We start from the raw sequence: 23,671 nt of genomic DNA, 5'->3' as shown, positions 1-23,671 counted from the left end.
GAAAGAGAACTACAGACCAATATCCCTCATTAACATAGATGCAAATTACTCTATAAAATACTGGCAAACTGAATCCAAGAACATATCAGAAAAAACAGCCAACATGATCAAGTAGGCTTTATTCTTGGGATGCAGGGTTGGTTCAACATTTGAAAATCTGTCAATGTAATCCACCATATAAACCAACTGAAGAAGAAAAACCACATGATCACATCATTAGATGCTGAAAAAGCCTTTGACAAAATCCAACATCCTTTCATGATAAAGGACCTGGAGAGATCAGGAATAACAGGAACATACCTGAACATAATAAAAACAATATACAGTAACCTAACAGCCAACATCAAACTAAATGGAGACAAACTCAAAGCTATTCCTCTAAAATCAGGAACAAGACAAGGCTGTCCACTCTCTCCATATCTCTTCAATATTGTACTTGAAGTTCTAGCTAGAGCAATAAGACAACAAAAGGAGATCAAAGGGATACAAATTGAAAAGGAAGAAGTCAAACTTTCACTATTTGCAGATGATATGATAGTCTGCATAAGTGACCCGAAAAACTCTACCAGGGAACTCCTACAGCTGATAAACACCTTCAGCAAAGTGACAGGATACAAGATTAACTCAAAAACTCAGTAGCCCTACTATATACAGATGATAAATGTGATGAGAAAGAAATCAGAGAAACATCACCCTTTACAATTGCCACAAACAACACAAAATACTTTGGGGTAATGCTAACCAAAAAAGTGAAAGACCTGTATCATAAGAATTTTGAGTCTTTACAGAAAGAAATTAAAGAAGATACCAGAAAGTGGAAGGATCTCCCATGTTCTTGGATAGGTAGGATCAACATAATAAAAATGTCCATCTTGCCAAAAGCAATCTACAGATTCAATGCAATCTCCATCAAAAATCCCAACACAATTCTTCACAGAACTTGAAAAACAATTCTCAACCTTATACAGAAAAACAAAAGACCCAGGATAGCCAAAACAACCCTGTACAATAAAAGAACTTCTGGAGGCATCACCATCCCTGATTTCAAGCTCTATTATAGAGGTATAGTCCTGAAAACAGCTTGGCATTGACACAAAAATAGACAGGTAGACCAATGGAATCGAGTTGAAAACCCTGATATTAACCTACACTCCTATGAACACCTGATTTTTGACAAAGAAGCCAAAGCTATACAATGGAATAAAGAAAGCATCTTCAACAAATGGTGCTGGCATAACCAGATGTTGGCATGCAGAAGACTGCAGATAGATCCATGTCTATTGCCATGCACAAAACTTAAGTCCAAATAGATCAAAGACCTCAATATAAACCCAGTCACACTGAACTTATTAGAAATGAAAGTAGGAAACACCCTTGAATGAATTAGTACAGGAGACTGCTTCCTAAACATAACACCAGCAGCACAGCCACTGAGATCCACAATTAATAAATGGGACCTCCTGAAATTGAGAAGCTTCTGTAAGGCAAAGGACACAGTCAACAAGACAAAAAAACGACAGCCCTCGGATTGGGAAAAGATATTCATCAACCCCACATCTGAAAGAGGGCTGATCTCCAAAATTTACAAAGAACTCAAGAAGCTAGTCTACAAAACACCAATCAATCCAATTAAAAAGTGGGATACAGAACTAAATAGATAATTCTCAATAGAGGAATCTAAAATGGCCGAAAGACACATAAGAAAGTGTTCAACATCCTTAGCCATCAGGGAAATGTAAATCAAAACAACTCTGAGATACCATCTTATTCCTGTCAGAATGGCCAAAATCAAAAACACCAATGACAGTTTATGCTGGAGAGGTTGTGGAGAAAGGGGAACACTTCTCCATTGCTGGTGGGAGTGCCAACTCGGACAGCTACTTTGGAAATCTGTATGGCAATTCCTCAGGAAAATAGGAATCAGGCTACCACAAGATCCAGCAATTCCACTCTTAGGTATATGCCCAAAAGAAGCACATTCATACAACAAGGACATCTGTTCAACGATGTTCATAGCAGCATTATTTGTAATAGCCAGGACCTGGAAACCACCTAGATGCCCCTCAACTGAAGATTGGATAGAAAAAATGTGGTATATTTACACAATGGAGTACTACTCAGTGGAAAAAAAGGCAATGGAATCTTGAAATTTGAAGGCAAATGGATGGAAATATAAGAAACCATTCTGAGCGAGGTAACCCAGTCACAAAAAGACAGGCATTGTATGTACTCACTAATATGTAGATTTTAGACTTAGAGTAAAGGATTGCCAGCCTGCAGCCAGGGCTGCTGGAGAGGCTAATAAACAAGGAGGACCCTAAGAGAGACATACATTGTCCCCTGGAGAAGGTGAAAGGGACAAGATCTCCTGAGCAAATTGGGAGCATGGGGGGAGGGGGAGGGAACTAGGAGAATGAGAAGGGGAGAAGAGGAGGAATGAAGAAGACATGATGGGACAGGGAGGTTGAGTTGGGGGAAGAACAGAAGAGAGCAAGATAAGAGATAATATAATAGAGGGAGGCATTAAGGGTTTAAAGAGAAGTCAGGCACTAGGGAAATGTCTGGACAGCTACAAAGATGACACCAATTCACAATCTAAGCAACAGAGGAGAAGCTACCTTAAATGCCCTCTCCTGATAATGAGATTGATGACTAATTCATATGCCATAGTATAGCCTTCGTCCAGCAGCTGGTGGAAGTAGAAGCAGACACTCACAGCTAAACCTTGAACTGAGCTGAAATCCAGATGCAGAGAAGGAGGACTGATGAGCAAAGGGGTCCATACGAGGCTGGTGAAATCCACAGAAACAGCTGACCTGAACAAGGGAAAACTCTTTGTCCCCAGACTGACAGCAGAGAAACTAGCATGATCCATACCCCCTGAATGTGGGTGTCAGTGAGGTGACCTTGGAAATCATGGGGCCTCTTGTAGTGGATCAGTACTTATTGCTACCATAGGAATGGACTTTAGGAGCCCATCCCACATGGAGGGATACTCCTTGAGCCTAGTATGACAGACTTTGAAGACCTCCTATAGAAGGCCTCACCCTTCCTGGGGAGCAGAAAGAGTATGGGATAGGTAGGGCGTTAATTGGGGGGGGGGGCAGGAGAGGAGGGAAGTAAGAGGGACCTGGGATTGACATGTAAATAATTTTCTTTCTAAAAAAGCCTGCTTTGTTCCTTTTACTCAAACTATACACATTTAGCTCTTTTTTTTAAAAAAGAATTTCTAATGTCTTACTAAATTTTAATACGATTCAGAAGTCTCTCATTAAGAACTTCTGTTTCAAATCTTTTTGTAAGTATGTAGAAGTATTATTTGTAATTAAATACTATCCATGAAATAGGTTGAAAAAGGGAAATCATGCTAATTACACCAACAAGATAGGATACTCTGTTCATTCAATAAATGTAAGGTTGTAAGATATGGTTTCAGAGCAAAAAATGAAGTTCTTTATTGAAAGACTCCTGCTGTCAACAAAACTTAGGATGATTCTACCTGCTGAAAGAGCACACAACCAAAAAGTGGGTAGAAAAGACAGACCAAGCAGGATTTGTTGCCAGTCATGTCTTCCCCTCTATTGAAGGCCAGGGAAGTCACCATAAGTAGCTGATATGTCCAAACCATAAAACTAGTCTTAGATTTACCTTACTGTTATACTTGTTCATAATCCTCATGATTTCCTCCATTTCTTTGAATACTCTGAGAATTATGACATCTGTTTTTTTCCTCATAGTTTATGAAAATCATCACCCTTTAAGACTCTAATTTCCATGCATATGATTTTCCAAGTGAATCTGCATCTCTAACCTCTGAAATTGATCTAAATTGTCTCTCAATGACATTAAATGCTTCCTTTCATTGAGAACTCTATGGGTAGGTCTCTGCTTAAAGTAAATCCTCTGGTGGTGGGGGGAAATGGATCTTTAGCTCTTAGTGCTGTTTTATAGGCATTAACAATGTCTGAAAGCTTGCTAAAAATGAAAAAAAGTGCTGAGCATGGAGATCCCAGAGAAAGGGCCAAGAGATGTGACTTACTAAGTTCTTTTGGTGACCTTGTTTATGACACATTGGTCTATGCCTTAAGGAAGTAATCAACTTACTGATTTCTGAATGGTTTCTCTGTTTAGATGCCTGGAGGAGGAAAGAGAGTTTGTAGGGAGGGTAGAAGAATAGCTTTAAAGTAATGGGAAAAAGGAAAACCTTAGACCACAGATACTGTCAATGGTGATGGCTGGGATAGAGATGTCAGAAAATATGTGACCTCCACTCACCAGACCAGTGACAGAAGGCCATAGAAGAAGGTGTGTGGCTGAAGATTTCGCTAATTCTAAAACTACTGGCAGTTAGGGAACAGTTACAAAATTCTTACTCAGTGGTAGATACCTTGCTAAATAAGTTATCTCATGACATCCTAAGAAGAACCCTGGGCTAGAGATATAAACATTACCATACTAGGCAGAAGAAACTGAGACAAAGAGGTCAGGAACCCAATACCACATGTGAGTGATGGGGGAACAGATTTGGAGTGCTGTTATGTGAAACCATTATTGGTGCTATAATCTCTTTAAGATTGTTTTCCAATTATTCACAAAAGTTTGAGAGAGCATCATTTGCTCAGTCCTGTCATAGGGGACACTCATACCCACTACCAGTCTCAAAGCAGCCTATAGCATTTGTAATATCCTTGAGCAGTTCTTTGGTGGCAGTTGGAGAACAGCAAACTCATACATTTGGTACAGTAAAATGATCTCCTTCAGCCAGTCCCAAGGACCTTAATTTTGCAAGTAGAGAGATGACTAGCTTTGGCTTCTCTTTAGGCATTATCACTCATGAGTCTTTCAAAAGCTAAGATGTGTGGTTCATTGACCAAACAATATAAATAACTATTCCATACAATAGATTGGGAAAGTAAAGTAATTGAATGAAGCTGTAGTTGGGCCATTAATGTAAAATAGTGGTAATTATATTGACAACAATGAATAGGCTGCTTATTAAAAATCTGTAAGATTCAAAGCTTCCAAGACAGAACTGGTTTCTTTACTGAAGGACCTACTTTCATTTTGAAAATTAAAGGAACAGTGGACAACCAGCCTGGATAGCACATGAGAAGTCATTCCCTCATTTAGACTCATCTCACAGTTACCTTCTCTCTCAGCAGTGACAACCACTAGTTGGTTCTATATAACACATCATAAAATACAATTCACAATGAATCCTGTTCTCCAGGCTTCATGAGGCTAGGAAGGCCTAATATAAATTTAAGTCATGTCAGACAAGGAAGGCTGCACCTCGAGTATCACAAACCAGGGCAAACCTACTATTTTCTTCTTGTCTCTGATGGAGACGTGGGGATTTCTGGAAGGGTTAGCAACATTATTCTGAGTAGTAGATTGTGGCTGAGATATCTGTTGAACCTCAACACTCTTGGTTTTCCACCAATTAGTAGAGGTATACATTAGGGGAGGGGAGGGTGGAAGAAGAAATCTCTGCCTTATGATCAGTTTGGAAAGTTTTGTTTTTGTTTTCCTCAGCCAAGAGAATTGGCAAGTACTTCCCAGTCATTATTTACTTAGGCCTCTGCCTAGCTCTTGGTGTTGTGATTTTTCTAGGCTTCCATAGCTCTTCAGTGTGTTGAAGATAACACAAAGGGTTCATGTATACTTTCCCATAGGAATTAGAATGCAGCTCAGGATAGGACTTACCTGCTCCTGGGGTGGTGAACGGAACTCCCTTGTCTTCCGGGCAGTAAGGGCTGCAGACATGTTCAGGGCCTGCATGAGCTCATTGTAGCGGAACTTCTGATTTGCCTGAAGCTTGGACACATAAATGTCACCAAATGCCACAATAGCCTCTACTCGATGTTGCAATTCACAGTCACAGAGGTAGCTGAGGAGCTCACACATCTGTAACAAAAAGTGTATGTGTGTACATCCTTATAGAATGCATTTAACACACACAGACGAAGTTGCTAGTGCCTTGCTTTACAGACAATAACACTGAGACTTAGGAAGTACAGTGGTCCATCTAGTGTCACAGAGTAACCATGAAGCTACTGATCCAAGTCTGCCTAACCTCAGAGATTAACTATTCAGGTACTGAGGGAATGAGAGAGAAATGAACTAATGAAAATAGCATCTTCTAGAAATTGCTTCCCTTAGGAGTTATGTATGAAAACCAGCATCAAAATGCTCATGTGAGCATTGCTTCTCCCACCTTCCAGCAGCAGAAGATGGAAAAATTGAAAAACTTGTTGCCCATTTCATCTCTGCTGGAAACTGACAGCACTGCTCAACTATGGTTAGTTCTTTTGTTATAATAATAATCTTAGTCTGTAAATTTAAGTTATTTTAAAAAGAAATCTAGGTGTGAGAAAACTGTAAAAAGTTTGAGGAAATCATTAAAGTCTGAAAGTGTTTTGCTTTCTAGTGATAGTCCTGACTCAGTGACAAGAAAGCATATGCTCTGATGCATTCACAGTTACGGGATTTCATCATGGAGAAGTGTTGGGAGTGACTGTCCTTTGAGTCAAGGTATCACCATCTTGGGCAGCTCAGTTGTATCCCTTTACAAAGGGATTTTCTAAACTGACCTTGCTGCCTATTTATGTCCCTTCATAGAGGGACAGAGAGGGCCAAAAGACCCTCACCTTACTCTTAACACACTTAAATAATTTAATAAAAACTAAGGGGTGTGTGTTTGTGTGTGAGTGTGCATACGTTGTGTGATTATATATAAGCTACATTTATTCTCTATACTAATAGCCTTATTAACTGACTTCACTATGGCACATTCTATGGTAGAACATACTTCACATATTTCATGAAAATATATTTGGCACTATCTTTTTGCGTTACTTCCATTTTACAGATAGTAACTCTAAGGTCTTGACTGGTTGCTGACTTGGTGGGTTTACATATCCAGTAAGCAGCAGAGGAGGAGGAATAAAAACCTAGGAATGGCTGACCCATGCTCACTACTCTTCATCTTCTGTCCCATTGCTCAGAAGACAAAGGTTATCATCCTAGCATATGGCTTATGCTCACTTGCATGGGGAAGCATTGCTTCAGATAGAGCTGAAGGCTCTTAGGTGGCTCCAGGAGCATGCTTCTTAGTTTGGGCAACAGTGATGTGAATACTGGGCCAACAGACCCCATCATATTAGTGCAAGACCATAGCTCCCTCGTGAGACTGGGGGATGAGTGTGATGGCCCTGCAAGTCAGTCCATTAGGGATTACTTTGGTTACAACAAGAATCTTATCCCTTTTGCTAAACAGGTACCTCTAATATAATCACCTGGGTCTCTAAGGTTCAGAGACATGGGCAAACCCAACACTAGTGGAGAGACTTCTATACGATGTCTAAACATTTCAAAGTATCTTACTGACAAAGGTTGGCATTTTCATGTTGGCATCACCCCAGAGACTCTATGCATACCTCTACTTCAGCAACTTACTCTGGCGTGTGCCCACAGTTCCCCACACCCAGGTGTAGGGGATGGTGTAGCCATGCCTGCTTAGGGATTGGCTACAGATGTGCCTTACCACGCCTACGAGGGTGTGGTCAGGGTGACAAAGGGAAAGTTTAAGAGTGAGGGATGCTCACGTGTAGGGCCTGCTTTCGCTTTCATCTTCTGGCTTGCTGTACTTACTGCTGCCCCGCGGGCTGGCTAGGTCGCTCTGTAAGTAAGGCTTTTCCTTATTAAATTCCCTTGTATTTTTACCTGGCTCCATATTGGTAATTTCCCACATTACCCAGGCTTTCTTCTTTCCCTCCAGGGCATTTTACCAGAGCTTGTGGATTGTCCCCAGTTACCTGCAGCTTGACAGACTCGGGTAATCGGGTCTGCAACAAGCCTTTGACTGGAGGCTCCTTGCTGGTCTTTTCTCCAGCCTCTACTGCCTTTTCCTCTACTTGGGTCACTTCTTTTTCTGCTCCCTCTTCTGTCTCCCCACTGTGCTCCCCAAACACGGAGGGATCAATCAAGAGGAGAATCTGGCGAACATCATCATCATCAAAAACGCCCATGACCAGCAGGGTTCCAATGAGTTTCAGTACAGGCACAAACTGGAACTCCACAGAGCCACCGACAGGGTCTCGGATATGGGCTCCACTGCAATGAACAGCCTCTGTCAGCATGCTCAGAGCCTTTGTCTTGAGAATCTCCAAGGGAATCTCAGGGCTCTGCTTCTGATGCTCCTCATGAGTCACCACGAAGCAAGGAGTAGAGAACCGGAAGCCTGGCTTAAGGCACGTCCTCAGGCCCACCCCAGGCAGCCCATGCCTCTTGGATTCATCCGGGTATAGGCGGATATTCCTGGTGGCGCTGGTGATGGGGATGATGTACTCATTCTTCATCATCAGCTTCCTCTCCTTAGCATTGGCCAGGTGGATGCTAATGAGCAGGTCATAGAAACCAGATCGAAGGAGGCCAGGCAGGTACTTGTTGTCAATGGCATAGAAGAGCTGTGAGAGGTCCACATGGCTGCACAGGGCATAGGCAACCCGGCTATTTCCCAGGGCACACACAGCACTGTAAAGTCTCAGTGTGTGGTAATGGAACTGCATCAGGTCCTCCTGTTCACAGAGCTCAAGGATGTCCACACACCTGAGGAAGACAAAGCAATAGACCATTCCACACTGAGAGACAAATGTCAGAATTCAGTAGTGGAGCTGCCCTGTGAAACCACAGGAGCCTCAACCAGCTCAGCCAAGGCAGAAGGGGCAGAAATCTCTGCCATGCTTTCTCTCACAGGGTACTCCACCTCTCTGAGCTGTGGTCCACACCCCAGTTCCTACTGATCCAGCTTGTCTCATTACAATATTCCAAAAAGTTTGCTCATATTAGGTTACTAAATATCAAAAAATTGAAAATGATGTGGAAATCCTAAAGGTCCTAAGGAGATAGACACTTGGGACTATGGCAGTGACCTGGCCTTCTTCTCTGAAGTGGATCTGCTTCCTGACACAAGCTTCTCAGAAGATAGAGCTCATACCCATCACCATACCCACTCCCATTACCACACCTACTGTTACTTCCACTGCCAAGCTACCATCTACAGTATCTGCATAGTACAGCTCTGCAGCACCTAGAAGACTTTCCACCCATCCATTTGCAACTTTGTTCTGAGAGGAAACACTTTTACAACTGGTACTCATTGGCCTAATCCAGCTAGTACTGTCTTCCTGCCACCTGTAGCCTGCTTGCCTGTGTGTTGTTCTCTTGCTCATGGAGGCCCAGAGATGGAGTTCTAGGATGGATGCAATACTTTCTTTACTTTCCCCATACTCTTCTGTCCTGTAGCGGTACATTATCCAAGGAGTTACCCAAAGGGGACTCCTTGGATAATGGGTGTCACCTTCACTTTCTGCACATGCTTTTGGTTTTATATTTTTAATATTAATTTTATGTAGATGAGTATTCTGCCTCCACATATCGATGTGTGCCATGTGTATTTGTGGTGGCCACAGAGGTCAGAAGAGATCACTGGATCCCTAGGATTGGAATTATGTATGGTTGTGAGCCACCACCAGAGTGCCAGAAATTGAACCTGGATCTTCTGCAAGAACAAGCACTCTTTCCAGTGACCCATTTCTCCAGCCCCATGCACATACTTTTTCAGTTAAGGAATATAGGGATAATAACACCCACAACAATGAAACTTACTTCTTTTTTTGCTTGCTTGTTTTTCGAGACAGGTTTTCTCTGTGTAGCTTTTGGAGCCTATCCTGGCACTCACTCTGGAGACCAGGCTGGCCTTGAACTCACAGAGATCCACCCGCCTTTGTCTCCCGAGTGCTGGGATTAAAGGCATGCACCACCAATGCCCAGCTTCTCACTTCTTACTATGACCAGAAACCATCCTGAATTTCACCCATACAACCTCATTCTTACCCTAGCAACCACATGGGTGGGCTTCTTTTTCTCAGTGTGGCTGAAGTGGTTGTGGCTTGAAGTATGTGAGCAGTTTATCAAGCCATATATGCAGAAAATGAAAGGGCTGGGATTGAACCCAGTCACAATCCTCTTAACAAAGGGACACAAGGACCCAAATAGCTAGTTCTCTAAGTCAAGCTAGACATGGGTAGTTTCCCCTTTATTTCTGTAAAAATAATATGTATATATTTCAGTATCACTTGAATTTTAATTAAAAGCATGGAAATATTTCCTGATTCCTGGTCTTCAAAAGGTACAATGGCTGGGGCATCATGGTGTGTTCTCTGCTGTTTTTGACTGAATATTGGGAAAGGGAAAAGATAGAATTGATGTATTGTGGGGAATGAACAGTTGTCTTGGGACAGCTTAGGGTCCACTGAAGATATTCCTAGTTCCCTTTGGAGCTTCCTGGCTTCCCAGGACTGTCCCTTCCTCTGTGGGTCCCTTTAGTACCTGTTCTCCTCTGGGATGTGGAGTGCCATCATTTGCAGGGGCTCTAGGCACTGCACCACCCAGCCATGGCGCTCGCTCACCCTCTCTGTCTCCACCTTGAGGAAGCTGCTGGGCATGCGACTCCATAGCACAGGCTGGATGGTTTGGACATCCAGCCGAGGTGGACACTGTGGGATGGGGTTCTTCTCTTCACTCTTAAATATGGCTGCTGACAAGGGCATTGCATTCTGGGGCAAGGCAGAAAGACATCAGAGAAGGAAAGAGGCATGTCATAGGGAGAGTCTTAGTTGCTGGATCATGCACCTGGCTCATGATCATCAATCTAACTAGTATAAGGTACAGAAGGACTATCTATCCTGAGATCTCAAAAGGCTTTTCCATCATGTTTTCCAATTTTATATTTGAATTAGAAACAATATTGTTTTATATGTCAATCCCAGTTCCCTCTCCCTCCCCTCCTCCTCTGCCACCCCCTCCCCAACTAAAACCGTACTTATCCCATACCCTTTCTGCTCCCCAGGGAGGGTGAGGCCTTTCATAGGGAGTCTTAAGAATCTGTCATATCCTTTGGGATAGGGCCTAGGTCCTCCCCCATGTGTCTAGGCTGAGGGAGTATCCCTCTATGTGAAATGGGCTCCCAAAGTCCATACCTATGGTAGGGATAAATACTGATCTACTACAGGAGGCCCTATGGATTTCTGAGGTCTCCTCATTGGCACCCACATACATGGGGTCTGGATCAGTCCTATTCTGGTTTCCCAGCTATCAGTCTGGGAACCAAGAACTCCCCCTTTTCAGCAACCCCACATCTGAATGAGGGCTGATTTCCAAAATATACAAAGAACTCAAGAAGCTAGTCTACAAAACACCAATCAATCCAATTAAAAAGTGGGGGTACAGAACTAAATAGACAATTCTCAATAGGGGAATCTAAAATGGCTGAAAGACACATAAAGTGTTCAACATCCTTCGCCATGAGGGAAATGCAAATCAAAACAACCCTGAGATACCATCTTACTCCAGTCAGAATGGCCAAAATCAAAAACACCAATGACAGTTCATGTTGGAGAGGATGTGGAGAAAGGGGAGCACTTCTCCACTGCTGGTGAGAGTGCCAACTTGTACAGCCACTTTGGAAATCAGTATGGTGACTCCTCAAAAAAATGGGAATCAGTCTACCACAAGATCCAGCAATTCCACTCTTAGGCATATACCCAAAAGAAGCACATTCATACAACAAGGACATCTGTTCAAAGATGTTCATAGCAGCACTATTTGTAATAGCCAGAAACTGGAAGCAGCCTAGATGCCGCTTAAACGAAGAATGGATAGAGAAAATGTGGTACATTTACACAATGGAGTAACTACTCAGGAGAAAAAAAAATGGAATCTTGAAATTTGCAGGAAAATGGATGGATCTAGAAGAAACCATTCTGAGGGAGGTAACCCAATCGCAAAAAGACAAACATGATATGTACTCACTCATATGGGGATTTTAGACACAGAGTAAGGATTACCAGCCTACAATCCACACTGCCAAAGAAGCTAATAAACATGGAGATCCCTAAGAAAGACATACATGGTCCCCTGGAGAAGGGGAGAGGTTCAAGATCTGCTGAGTAAATTGGGAGCACGGGAAGAGGGGGGCGGGAGCTAGGAGAATGAGAAGGGGAGAAGAAGAGGGATGCCGAGGACATGAGGGAGCAGAAAATATGGAGTCAGGGGAAGAATACACGATAACAAGAATGGAGATATCATAATAGAGGGAGACATTTTTGGTTTACAGATAAATCAGGCACTAGGGAAATGTCTGGAGATCTACAAAGATAACACTAGCTAACTATCTCAGCAACGGAGGAGAGGTTACCTTAAATGCCCTCCCCTGATTATGAGATTGATGATTGACTTATATGCCTTCATCCAGCAGCTGGTGGAAGTAGAAGCAGACACCCATAACTAATCACCGATCTGAACTGGAACCCAGATGCAGAGAAGGACCAGTGAAGAGCACAGAGGTCCAGATCACGCTGGTGAAACACACAGAAACAGCTGGCCTGAACATCCGAGAACTCTTGCTCCCCAGTCTGATAGCTGGAATACCAGCATGGGACTGATCCAGACCCAAGGAACATGGGTTTTTGTGAGGAAACCTCAGAAATCTATGGGACCTCCTGTAGAAGCCCAGTATTAATCCCTAGCATAGGTGTGGACTTTGGGAGCCCATTCCATATAGAGGAATACTCCCTGAGCCAAGACACATGGGGGTGGGCCTAGGCCCTATCCCAAAGGATATGAAAGATTCTGATGACACCCTATGGAAGGCCTCACCATCCAGGGGGAGCAGAAAAGATATGTGATAGATAAGGTTTTAGTTGGGGGGGGGCAGGGGATGACAGGCAGGAGAAGGGAAATGGGATTGTCATGTAAAACAATCCTGTTTCTAATTCAAATAAAAAAGTTGGAAAGAAAAATTCACAGAAGAAAAGCTAGGAAACAAGGAGGGCTCTAAGAAGAAACCATTCTGAGTGAGGTAACCCCGTCACAAAAAGACAGGCATTGTATGTACTCACTCATATGTGGATTTTAGACTTAGAGAGTAAAGGATTGCCAGCCTGCATCCCAGGTTGCCGGAGAGGCTTGTAAACAAGGAGGACCCTAAGAGAGACAAACAGGGTCCCCTGGAGAAGGGGAAAGGGACAAGATCTCCTGAACAAATTGGGAGCATTGGGGGGAGGAGAGAGGGAACTAGAATGGGAAGGAGAGAAGAGGAGGGGTGAGGAGGACATGAGGGAACAGGAAGGCTGAGTCGGGGAAGAATAGAGGAGCACAAGATAAGAGATACCATAATAGAGGGAGACATTATAGGTTTAAAGAGAAATCAGGCACTAGGGAAATGTCTGGAGATCTACTAAGATGACACCAACTAACAGAGCAGAGGCTACCTTAAATGCCCTCCCCTGATAATGAGATTGAAGACTACCTTATATGCCATCCTATAGCCTTCGTCCAGCAGCTGCTGGAAGTAGAAGCAGACACCCACAGCTAAACACGGAACTGAACTGGAATCCAGTTGCAGAGAAGGACAAGGGGTCCAGACCGGGCTGGTGAAACCCACAGAAACGGCTGACCTGAACAAGGGCTTTTCCATCATTAATTAGGATGGTACACAATGGATTATGTAAGAAGTAATAAATCCATTCAGCAGCCAAAATGGGTGGGAGAGAAGGAAAATGAGAAGGCATATTCTGTCACTGCGACTTCCCAACAGATTATAGAGGCCCAAGAGAAGCAGGGAGGCAAATGAGAAGCAAGAGGTCTTCCCTGCCTTCTGATGCCTGGGATTTCCCCACGATGGTCAGTGCTGCCTTCTTTCTGCATGGTTATTAATTGAAGGGACATATAAATACCTTCAGTTTTCCAAGTTCAAACTGAAACAAAGCAGTGCTTGTAGGCTGGAGGAAGACAGCTGGGAATACTTTTGTGTTAGGCTCCACCTGGAAATCGAAACAAATCAAGAGGTTTGCCCATGGCTATGGGGATCACAGTTTGTTAAGCCACTGTCCATAGTAGTCAGTCATTGTTCAAGTTCAGCTGAGAGAAGACAATTGGCTGGCCGGTCATTCCCTACTGCTCAGACATTCTCAGAGACCTGGCAAGTTACATCACCTCAGAAGCCTTATTGGTGACTGTCACTGTTTCAGGCCTTAAATCCTTTCTGCTTTGGGATAAAATGTCCTATATCCCTTCCCTTTCTTCCTTAGGTACTTGCAGCCAGCAGCTTTCACTGGAGTTCAGGTGCAGAGTCATAAGGGCAGGAGCTTTTAGTACTCATCGACCAGGCAATGCACTGATGGTTACTGAACAGTAATGTCTGGGTGGTGACTTGGGATCATTGCTGAAGGCAAATGTCAGGTTCACAAAGTCCAGGGTACTCTGCTGCCAAGATTCTTAACCCAAGTCTTATTTGAGATTTTGCACTGGTAGCTTGCTGAGGGAGCTAACCCGAGTATTATTGTGAGGGACTAAAATAAGAAGAAAACACAAATATGGGCTCCTTGGGGTATACAAGAGGAAAATATGGTTCCAGTGATGTTGTGAACATAATTCTAGAAGGCTCTGGAGGACCCTGGATTTATTTCTGTGATTATGCTAATGACAAATTGGATAATGGATGTGCAAGAAAAGTTGTTAACCAGTTGAACTTAAGCTGGAGAACGATGTGGGCTTTAATTACACGAGGGTTGTTTAAAAGCAGAGTTTTTCATTTTTTTTCCCTTTGTGGAGGCAGTAGAGAAAGTTGGAGAGATCTGAATAGTAAGAAGACGATGCTTTGAGGGCGGAGGGATCTTGTGAAGAGACTGTAGGCACACTCTGCTAGCAGAAAGGGTCCCAGCTACCATTTAGCAAGGACATAGAACCTCAGAACACTAAACCTACAACATGAAAAGTTGGGTACTGTTAATAACTGAGAAAAACTCAGAAAGGAGCTCTTTCCAGGGAAGAGCCCACCTCAGCCCAGCAGGTGCCTAGGTTTTTGTCTTGTGAGAACTTGAGTGCCAGGCAAGCCTGACCTGTGAGGTAATGAACTCGGTTGTTTTAGTTGCTAATTTTATGGCAACTTGTTAGGCAGAAAATTGTATACAAGCAATTTCCCAGCCAAGTCTGTTGGTATGACAACATGAAATATCAGTGCGTGCTCATGGGGTGCCACTGCTGATCCGTGGACAGTGAGTGCTGAGCTGGCCTGTCCTGGGAGGACACCAGATGGAGAGGGTGCCCCTGCTTCTGTGAAATAAGAACTTGGACTCGAGCTGTCATGTACTTCCTTCATTTTTAAGGTAAGGTTCTTTTTTATTTTTATCACTGGCTGATCTATTTGTCCTTGTGCTGATAGACACCCTATTTCTAATCATGTGTGAAGTCCAGAAACTGGTTGGCATCTACAGCTAGCCTCTCTCGTAAATCTGAATCTCACAACCTGCTTTGCTATTTATGTACTGGTGTGGGGCTGTTACTCAAGAATGACTGTTGAATGTATACTTTAGTTCTCATTTTTTTTTTTTTACTGATTTTATTAAGTGGGAGTGAGAAAGGTTTTCAGATTGTGTAGCACCATTTAATGGGAGGCCTGGAAACATTGTCTAAGAGGATCTTTCTCTTATTTTGGTCCATTCTGAATTGAAGGCCAGTGTTTAATAAATATTGCTGTCCCATTCCTCTTGAGATAATTGAAAAATGAAAATGACTACAGCTGTGGAATAACAATGAACCAGCTGTCAGGGACCAGACACATGGCTGGACATGTTTCTGTCTCACTGAGATTAGAAGGGGATAGTTGAGTAGGAGCCTCTAAGTGTTTTCAGTAGAACCCTGCTACTCTCCCAGCCAGCCAAGTTCTTTGGAACTAGCACACTGAGCAGAAGGAGAAGAGTTTGAATGTATGGGATAAGGAAGATGCCCCAGGAGGTCATGTTCACACCCTTCTCAAAGAGGAAACATCCAGCCTGATGTTACCTAGGAATCACCATGCAGGATGGGATGAAGGTCCTGAAGCATCCTTCTCTTGGTTGTAGCATCTTGTTAACCTCGTGAACTCTTCTGAGGCAGGCCAGTCACTGCTACTGCAAATGCCACCTTGTTTTGTTGTTAATTCATTAATGTTTGCAGATTTCCAAAGTCCAACTGGTTGTGAAAGTTATTAGGTGTTTCAAAATTCTCAGCATCTCAGGAGGGACACATCTCAGTCTAGACCATTTCAGAAGGTAATGGGAAAGCACTAATGGACTCTGAAGGACAGCAGTAACGTATATAAAAGCTTCGCAAGGGATTCAGGCTGAGGGAAGCATCATAGTCAGGAAGTAGTAGAAGAGTGCTTCACTCTCTTCCTCAGAACCTGGTTTCACAAACGCTTCTTTCTGGAAATGGCTGGGCCCTCCAGCTACCAGGCAAGTGTGCCAAGTGTTGACTGTACTCCCCATAGAGGAGGCTCTGAGTGTGCCATTCACTGCAGGAACTACTGAAGAGACAGGTTAACTGCCTTCTTGTCAGCCAGCTGCTCGTGGCATGTGGACAAAGTTTGGTCCATCCACTATTTTTGGTTAATGAATGCTTCAGAGTTGGAATGACTGTTCTGTCTACAATACTCCTGGGTCCATTTCCCCAAGCAGAGGTGAGACATCTGGCTGCCTACAGGCCTTTCAATCCAAAGATTGGGACTGGGTTTGACTAAAGAATCTGCGATTTTATCTATTATGTAATATGAGGGTATTATATCTCTGTTGTGGTTATCTAAACTACTAGCCTGAGGAGACTAAGTTCAGCTTTCTTAATTACTGCACATTACTCTCATGCCAAGGCCTTTCATAGTCCCTATTTCCTATGTATACCTCCCTCCCTCTCCAAATGGAATGCTAATGAGACTCTCCTGGGAGAAAGGCCTTCTCTTAACTTCTATAGCAAACTCTACCTACACATACATATGACTCACTGTCCTGTGTTAAGAGTGTTGAGAATGCTTAGAAAAACAATTCTTTGGCATAGTGTTGCCTACGGTGAGTTCTATGGGTCTCTAGCTCATAAAGTACTACCAGGTAAGAGAAACAAACAGTTTTCTTGTGTTAGTAACTTGAGAAATGCTTGGTTACACAGGTTTTTTTCCTTGAAGTATTTTTAAGATTTTAGTGGACTTACATTTCTTAAATTCACAAAATTTAAGAAAAAAGTAGAATACATGAAATTCTGCAAGGTTCACATGGCTATAAAGAAGAGCACATATAATTTGGTGGTTAATGACAGGTGTGTGATTGAAGCTTTTCCTGGGGTTCTGTTGAAGTTTACAGTTTATGAAATAGAAAATTATGTGATTTGAAAAATAGATTTTAAGGGATCACATTAGGTATCCATTGGGAGTATAACCCCTCTGTGAAGGGAATACATCAGTTTCTATAGGTTTCTATTTTGAGTAAATAAATGTCTTAAAGTGATGACTATTTCTGTTCACCCTGTAAGTCTCCCATCTTATCTAGCACAGACAGTATAACAGCAGCAGAGAAGTACTTTTGGATCAAATGAATAATCTTTCAGAACTCAATAAGGAAAAACTGCTTTCTCCTCTTGAAAGATGACCAGTATATAAAAATCACCGAGTAAATAAACATATTTTTTTCTGTATAAAATACAATCACTCTGTTCTTGTCTATTTGCTAATCTAATGGGCAGAAGACCACATGGTTCCACCAACTGGATGAGGGAGGATGATGAAAAGAATGAAGAACATAGCCATAAACCTGGGGGTCCAAAGCCCAAAGCAACAGTTCAGCCCCAGATGCCACACCTACCTGATAGCAGGTGCCAAGTTCCTTCCCATTAGCTGAGAAGGACAACATGCCCATTGCCAGATCTACAAGGCAGCCAATCTCCAGGTCTACATTACTCCGACTTGATCTTTGGGAACTAGCTACAATGTCTCCACCCCAGACCATGTAGCAGTTGCCGCGTTTCACACTGAAAACCACAGAACAGAGAGAAGTTACAGAATACAGTCTGGCTGGTTTCTAATCATAACTCACTTGTAAGTTGCCCCAGAATCCTGTCTATGACGTTTTACCATTAGCCGTACACAATTGTTTTCTTAAATGAAACCATTCAGCTTCAACTAAATTTACTCAGGCATGAACCACTGTGTGTGGAGATGTGGCAAAATGGCAGATCATTGTCTCCCAAATAATTAGCAATTCAACCTTTTGACACCGAGGTGAGTAATACTCTCATGTTAGGGACAGAAAATCACAACACAGAGATGAGATTTGGTATAAGAAGCAGAAACAGTCATCTGGGGTCAGTATCCCTGTCTGATATTCAGGATCACAGACCATAAAAGTGCTTGAAAACTTGACCCATATTCCTTGGATTGGCAACTGGGATCCAGATAGACCACTTGTCTCCAATGGTCTCCTAGCTCCCTGACCTGTACTACTACATTATACTTCCCTGCTGTCTAGAAGTCTGCAAACTACACTACTAAATAGCCTAAATAATTAAATAATCACGTAGGTTCATCTCTCACTGTCTGTTTACCAGTTTTCAGAGTGTAGAACTCCACGTGGCCTTTACACTTAAAAGCAAACTGTGATGATCAAAAACCTTTAAAAGCTCCCAAATGAAATTCCTTCTTTTTCATTTTTGTGGTGACAGAACCACACCCAGGATCCTGTGCAGAGTAAGGAAGGGGGCTATTACTGAACTACAGCCCCACCTCTCATTTCTTAACTGCAGAATTTTTTACCCAGAGAGAGCTGTGGAAAAGATAGACAATGTGAAATGGGGTTCTCAGAGCTCTTCCCAATAGGAGGTAGCAAGAAGCAGTCAGTTCTGCCTCCTCCTCAGCTCACTGGGGTGCAACACCTGAAGGACCTGGGCTTCTAAAGTGATGTGATGTGGCCTTTTTTTCTTTCTTTTTTTTTTTTTTTAGGTTAAAGGACAACTGATTCTCTACTGGATGCTAGAGAAACCCCTTTGAACACACTGAGACCAATCTGTTGTGGCTTGGCCTAGGTTCCTGTTGTGGCTCTCAGCTGTGTGAAGGAATCCAGAACATGCATTCAGCACTGTGTGATGGACAGACTACCTCGAATCCCATATCCTGAAGACTATTTACCTCTCTGAGCTACTCGTTGGAAAATCCAGGCTGTATTACGAGATTCTGTTTCTTTCTATTTCTAGAAGTCCACCACATTCTCCTGTAAGTGGAAATCCCCTTTCTGAGTACATATCCCTTTCCTTTCATTTTCTCTTATTTTGGGCATCAATGTGGCTGGTTTCTCAGGATGAGTGCCCTTAGGCAGAGACCTCTCTACACACTGTGTCTCCTGGTTATACCCATGGATAGATTTCTATAAAGTTCACACTTAGGTTATGTTATCACTGCTTTTTAAATGACAGAATTCAATTACTGATGTATTGATCTGTGTATTGTGAAGTGGCAGACTTTGTGTACATTTTAAAGATATCAAATTTAAAATGGCTCTGTGTTTATTGCTTATCATGTCAGACAAAGAGCTAAGAATTATTGATCACCACAATGCACCAGGCCTTGCTGTAAGTGCTGACAATAATGGTTGATATTTATCAAGTCCTCGAGGTAAGGCACTGTCCTAAGCATTCTTTTAGGAATTAGCTCATTTACTTCATACAGCACTCTGGGGTTTGAATAATTATTAGTCTCATTTTCTACATAAGGAAATCAGAGTTCAAGCTCACATGGCTAGTAAGAGACTGGGAATTAATTTCATACCTAGTCAGCATCTAAGCTTGAGTTTAGAGCCTGTGCTTTCCATCATCTGCCCATAGGGGCCTCTCATGAGGGTGACATGGCTCACCTGTGATGGTCAGATTTTGATGAGCTTTAGTGCATAAAAAGCACTGACTGAAAAGGATCCCTGACTTGGCCAGGTGTGAAGGCCTACCCAAGAAGAACCTACTACATCTTGGTGCATGGTGACTCAAGGAAAAGATGTTTCAAACCCAGAAGGTAGGAAGTGGACAGATGATAAGACATGGTTTTTTAAGGTCATGTTTGGGACACATTGAGGCAAAATTTTCCCTGAGAGCAGTGTTAGTGGACAGTGGAGGACCTAGGTGGGCCTAAAACCTATTCCCTCCAGAGAGTCCTATTTCAACTCATTGGTTGTTATTCATGGATTTTCCATGTCTCATTTATATCTTTATGCTTTCAGACATTATAAACTCTTGGGATGAGGTGTTCTGACTTGTCAATTAATGTATGCTACTATTCATCTCTTCAATTTTCCCCAAACTAGCTTCTCCTAGGCACACAGGGACTTTTTCTGTTTTGTTCTAATGTTGTAGAAACTGGAAGCGTGCCTCAAAAATCATGGAGCAAATTCGAGAGGGCTCTCTCATCCCAATTGTCTATTTTTATCCCCCATCCCTGGATTGTGATTTATACGGGATGAAACAAACCTCTGTCTCTACAAACACTCCATTGTCACTGTCATGGTGATCCCAGTTTCCTTAATGATTTTAAAACAGTTAAGTTCCTTTAAGACAGGCTGGGATGCTTTCTCTATCTGGGGTGAGGGATGAGTGTAAATGACTGTTGTAGGGCAAGAGGAGCCTCCTGGGAGCCCACTTACCTTTCATGGACCCGGCCTCTTTCATCTCCCAGGGTTACAGTCACGGTACAGTTTTTATTCAGGTCGAACTTTTCACTGTATAAATGGTAGTCTGGAGTCACCCATCCAACCCAGACACATGATGGGTCCTGTCCAGCAAAAATTCGGATAGCATAGTAGCATTGCTGTGGAGGGGACAACAGAGTGTGTGAGAAGTGTCTGTCTGGGGAGGAGAGCTGAGAGATAAAATCATTCAGTAGTTCATTTGGCTCAGTTTCATGAAGAAGCACACACTGCAGGTTTCTCTTTCTTTTTCCAAGTTAGGTCTCACTTTGTAGCTCAAGCTGGCTTTGAATTTGTAGCATCCCTCCTTTCTCAGCCTGTGTCACCAAGCCTGGCTAAAGCTACACACTATTGAGGAGGTATACCATGCTACACTCTAGACTCAGAACAAGGCTTTTGTTTATGCGAAGTCTTGAGAAGGAAGCTGAAAAAGAAAATGCCTGTGTCTCAGGCACCAATCCATTCTGTGTGGCCTTTATGCAAGCATAGGCAATGGTGAAGACAAAAGTTCCCCATGACGATCACAGAATCTGTGAAGCTTGTCACCATGTTATAGCAATAGCTATGGCACCAAGGAAGGTGACTACTTCATTCCTTTCTTTACAATAATGAGCAGGTTTACTTATCTGTACTGTGCCAAATTTTCTTGACTGTAACAAAAAAGGAAGCATAGTCAGAAAAAAGCTAGGCTTGAATATTTGGCACAACTGATTATTATTGTGTGAACTTGGGTAAGTCTTTTGTCTCCGCTGTGCACAATATCACATATCTTACAGGGGTTGTGATTAAGTCAATTAAATGGGACTATACATAATGTGCTGACCGTAGTGCCCATACATAGCAGAGGTATGATTTGCTGCAGCAAGAAACTTGGTTTTGGTGTTGTTTAGTTTCTGAACTCAGGGCAAACTTTACAGAAGGGGCGGCATGTATTTCTCCTATGGACACCAGGTGCTAAGGGAGAAGGAAAGGAGGAAACTAGGAAGTATTTTTCCTGACTCCTGTCACTGCAGAATGGAACCTGAAGTAGCTTCAATCCTCTGGGCTGCCTTCCTGCTCCTTCTTTGATTGCTTTCACGATTGCTCCTGGCACCGAACAGAGACACCCGGGAACCGACTCATAGAAGTTGACACAAAAGAGCAAACAAAGGGGTTTAATTGGGACTCTTCCAACTCATGTTTCTTTCAATCAGAAAGGCAGTGATGGGTCCCTGGTGGCAAATGGGCAACAAGGACACATGATGCCCAATTAGGAGCTCCAGGCTGAGCTCTGCTTTCTTTCCCCTATTGAACACACACCATAGAAATGTTCTGGAAGCATCCAAATGTATATTATGAGACAGAGTAAAGAATTAAAGAATGACAATTAAAGAAGATCTCTAGACACATCTTTGCTGTGTGGGGGCATATTACCAGGAAGAGCAAATCAAATAATTAAAGCTACAATTGAGCACATTTACTTACTGTTGTTGTGTGAGATAGTATTTCTTGCATCTGTTTCCTAGGGGGAGATAATCCATGTTTTAGTTATTCGGTTGTATAGAGAACCCCACGGTTCTGACAGGCAATTGATCTACCTTTAACGATCAAGGCGGGTTTAGGAAACTGGCTGTTTTCTATACACCAGTGACTGCCAGTGGTCTTGGGAGATGCTCATTTGTAAGCTGCTGCCATAGGCAGTACTATGACTCCCAGCATTCCCCTGCTGCAGGTTGTAAGTTAATGTGGAAGAGGATGGGGGTGCTGCAATAACATAGATAGCGATGCCTCTGAATGGGTTACCACGCTCCCTCAAGCAGCTGTGCTTATTCAAAACCTTGATGGATAGTGAACTGCTACAAGACATTTGGACCAGACAGCGTAGACAGCAGGTATACACCAGTGATTAAAAATAGACATCAAAGGAAAGAAAGACAGCAAGGAATCCATTCTTTATCAGGAAGGAAGAAATGACATTACTCAAGAGGCACACAGGGGCAAGGTTGGGAAATGCCCGTAGCTACGCAAAGATGACAATTGGCCTCTGGAAATTTCTCATTTTACACAGAAGCTGTCTTTCTGCTCCTAAGCTGCAAGAATTATGGACACAAAGAGGCCCAAGCTCAGAGATTCCAAGGAGAACAGAAACCCACTCCAGATGTTACTGTTTGGCTACACAGGCTTCTTAATTTTGCAGAGCACCTCTCTACACACACACACCCTTGCATGAACTCACATGCACACACATACTCATTTCTTTCTGTTGGTGTGTGAAAGGGTGCAGGTACAAGTATGTGCACGCACGCAGTGGCACAGGGATGAATGAATGCACACATGTGTATCGAAGCAAATGTGTGTACATGAGTATGGAGGACAGAGAGCAATCTCAGGGGCTCTTCCTCAGCTTCCATCTACTTTGTGTTTTGAGAGGTTGCCTGACCAGTGAGCACCTGAGATCTACCTGTTTCTGCCCCCTAGCCCTGGGAGTACACGTAGATGCCACCATATCTTTCTTAAAAACAAACAAACAAACAAACAAACAAACAAACAAGCAAGGTTCTGGAGATCCAATACAGGGCTTTATGCTTTTGCAGCAAACACAGACAGATTTATCTCCCCAGCCCACTACACCCTCATTTCTTTACCTGACTGAAAGCAAAGAGGCCACCATAAACTCACTTCTCATGTTATGGTTAAGTACAAAACAAACAGAAAGACAACCCAAGAGCAGATACAGTTGGTACCTCTGAGAATTACAGGGCTGCCCCACCCCCTCACCTTTTCTGGAAGGCTTCACTGTCTAGACAAGGGCTGTGGCTGAAAGAGGAGTGGCATTCGACAGGCATGCTCAGGCGGCAGTAGATCATGTTGGCATTGCTGTTCTGTGTGCCGAATGTCTTGTGGGTCACCTTGAGGCATGGAGGGCTGTCCATGGTGCCATCGATCCTCACAACCTGGGGACATCACCATGACTCCTTAATCTGACGTATAGGAAGATGTGTGTGACCTTGACCCTGTCCCCCTGTCTCTCACTGACCTAACATAGAACAATATGTTCTGCAAACTATGAATATCACCAGCAATAAATCAAACTATGTTATTCG

At 42.9% G+C, this 23,671-nt stretch overlaps 1 protein-coding gene across 1 annotated transcript in view; it reads right to left on the bottom strand.

Moving 5' to 3' along the window:
• Nucleotides 1-23,671, bottom strand: part of Ryr3 (ryanodine receptor 3) — a 465,461-nt gene that overhangs the window by 182,095 nt on the left and 259,695 nt on the right. Inside the window, 8 exon segments of the mRNA XM_035447052.1 lie at nt 5,707-5,907; nt 7,818-8,610; nt 10,393-10,619; nt 13,800-13,886; nt 17,730-17,895; nt 20,547-20,710; nt 22,053-22,089; nt 23,346-23,521. Of these exon segments, the coding sequence (XP_035302943.1) occupies nt 5,707-5,907; nt 7,818-8,610; nt 10,393-10,619; nt 13,800-13,886; nt 17,730-17,895; nt 20,547-20,710; nt 22,053-22,089; nt 23,346-23,521 (1,851 nt within the window).

This window comes from Cricetulus griseus, chromosome 6, assembly GCF_003668045.3.
Source record: "Cricetulus griseus strain 17A/GY chromosome 6, alternate assembly CriGri-PICRH-1.0, whole genome shotgun sequence".
NCBI lineage: Eukaryota > Metazoa > Chordata > Mammalia > Rodentia > Cricetidae > Cricetulus > Cricetulus griseus.
Note: the sequence above shows the minus strand (reverse complement) of the source record. Positions and strands in the feature narration are given on the sequence as shown.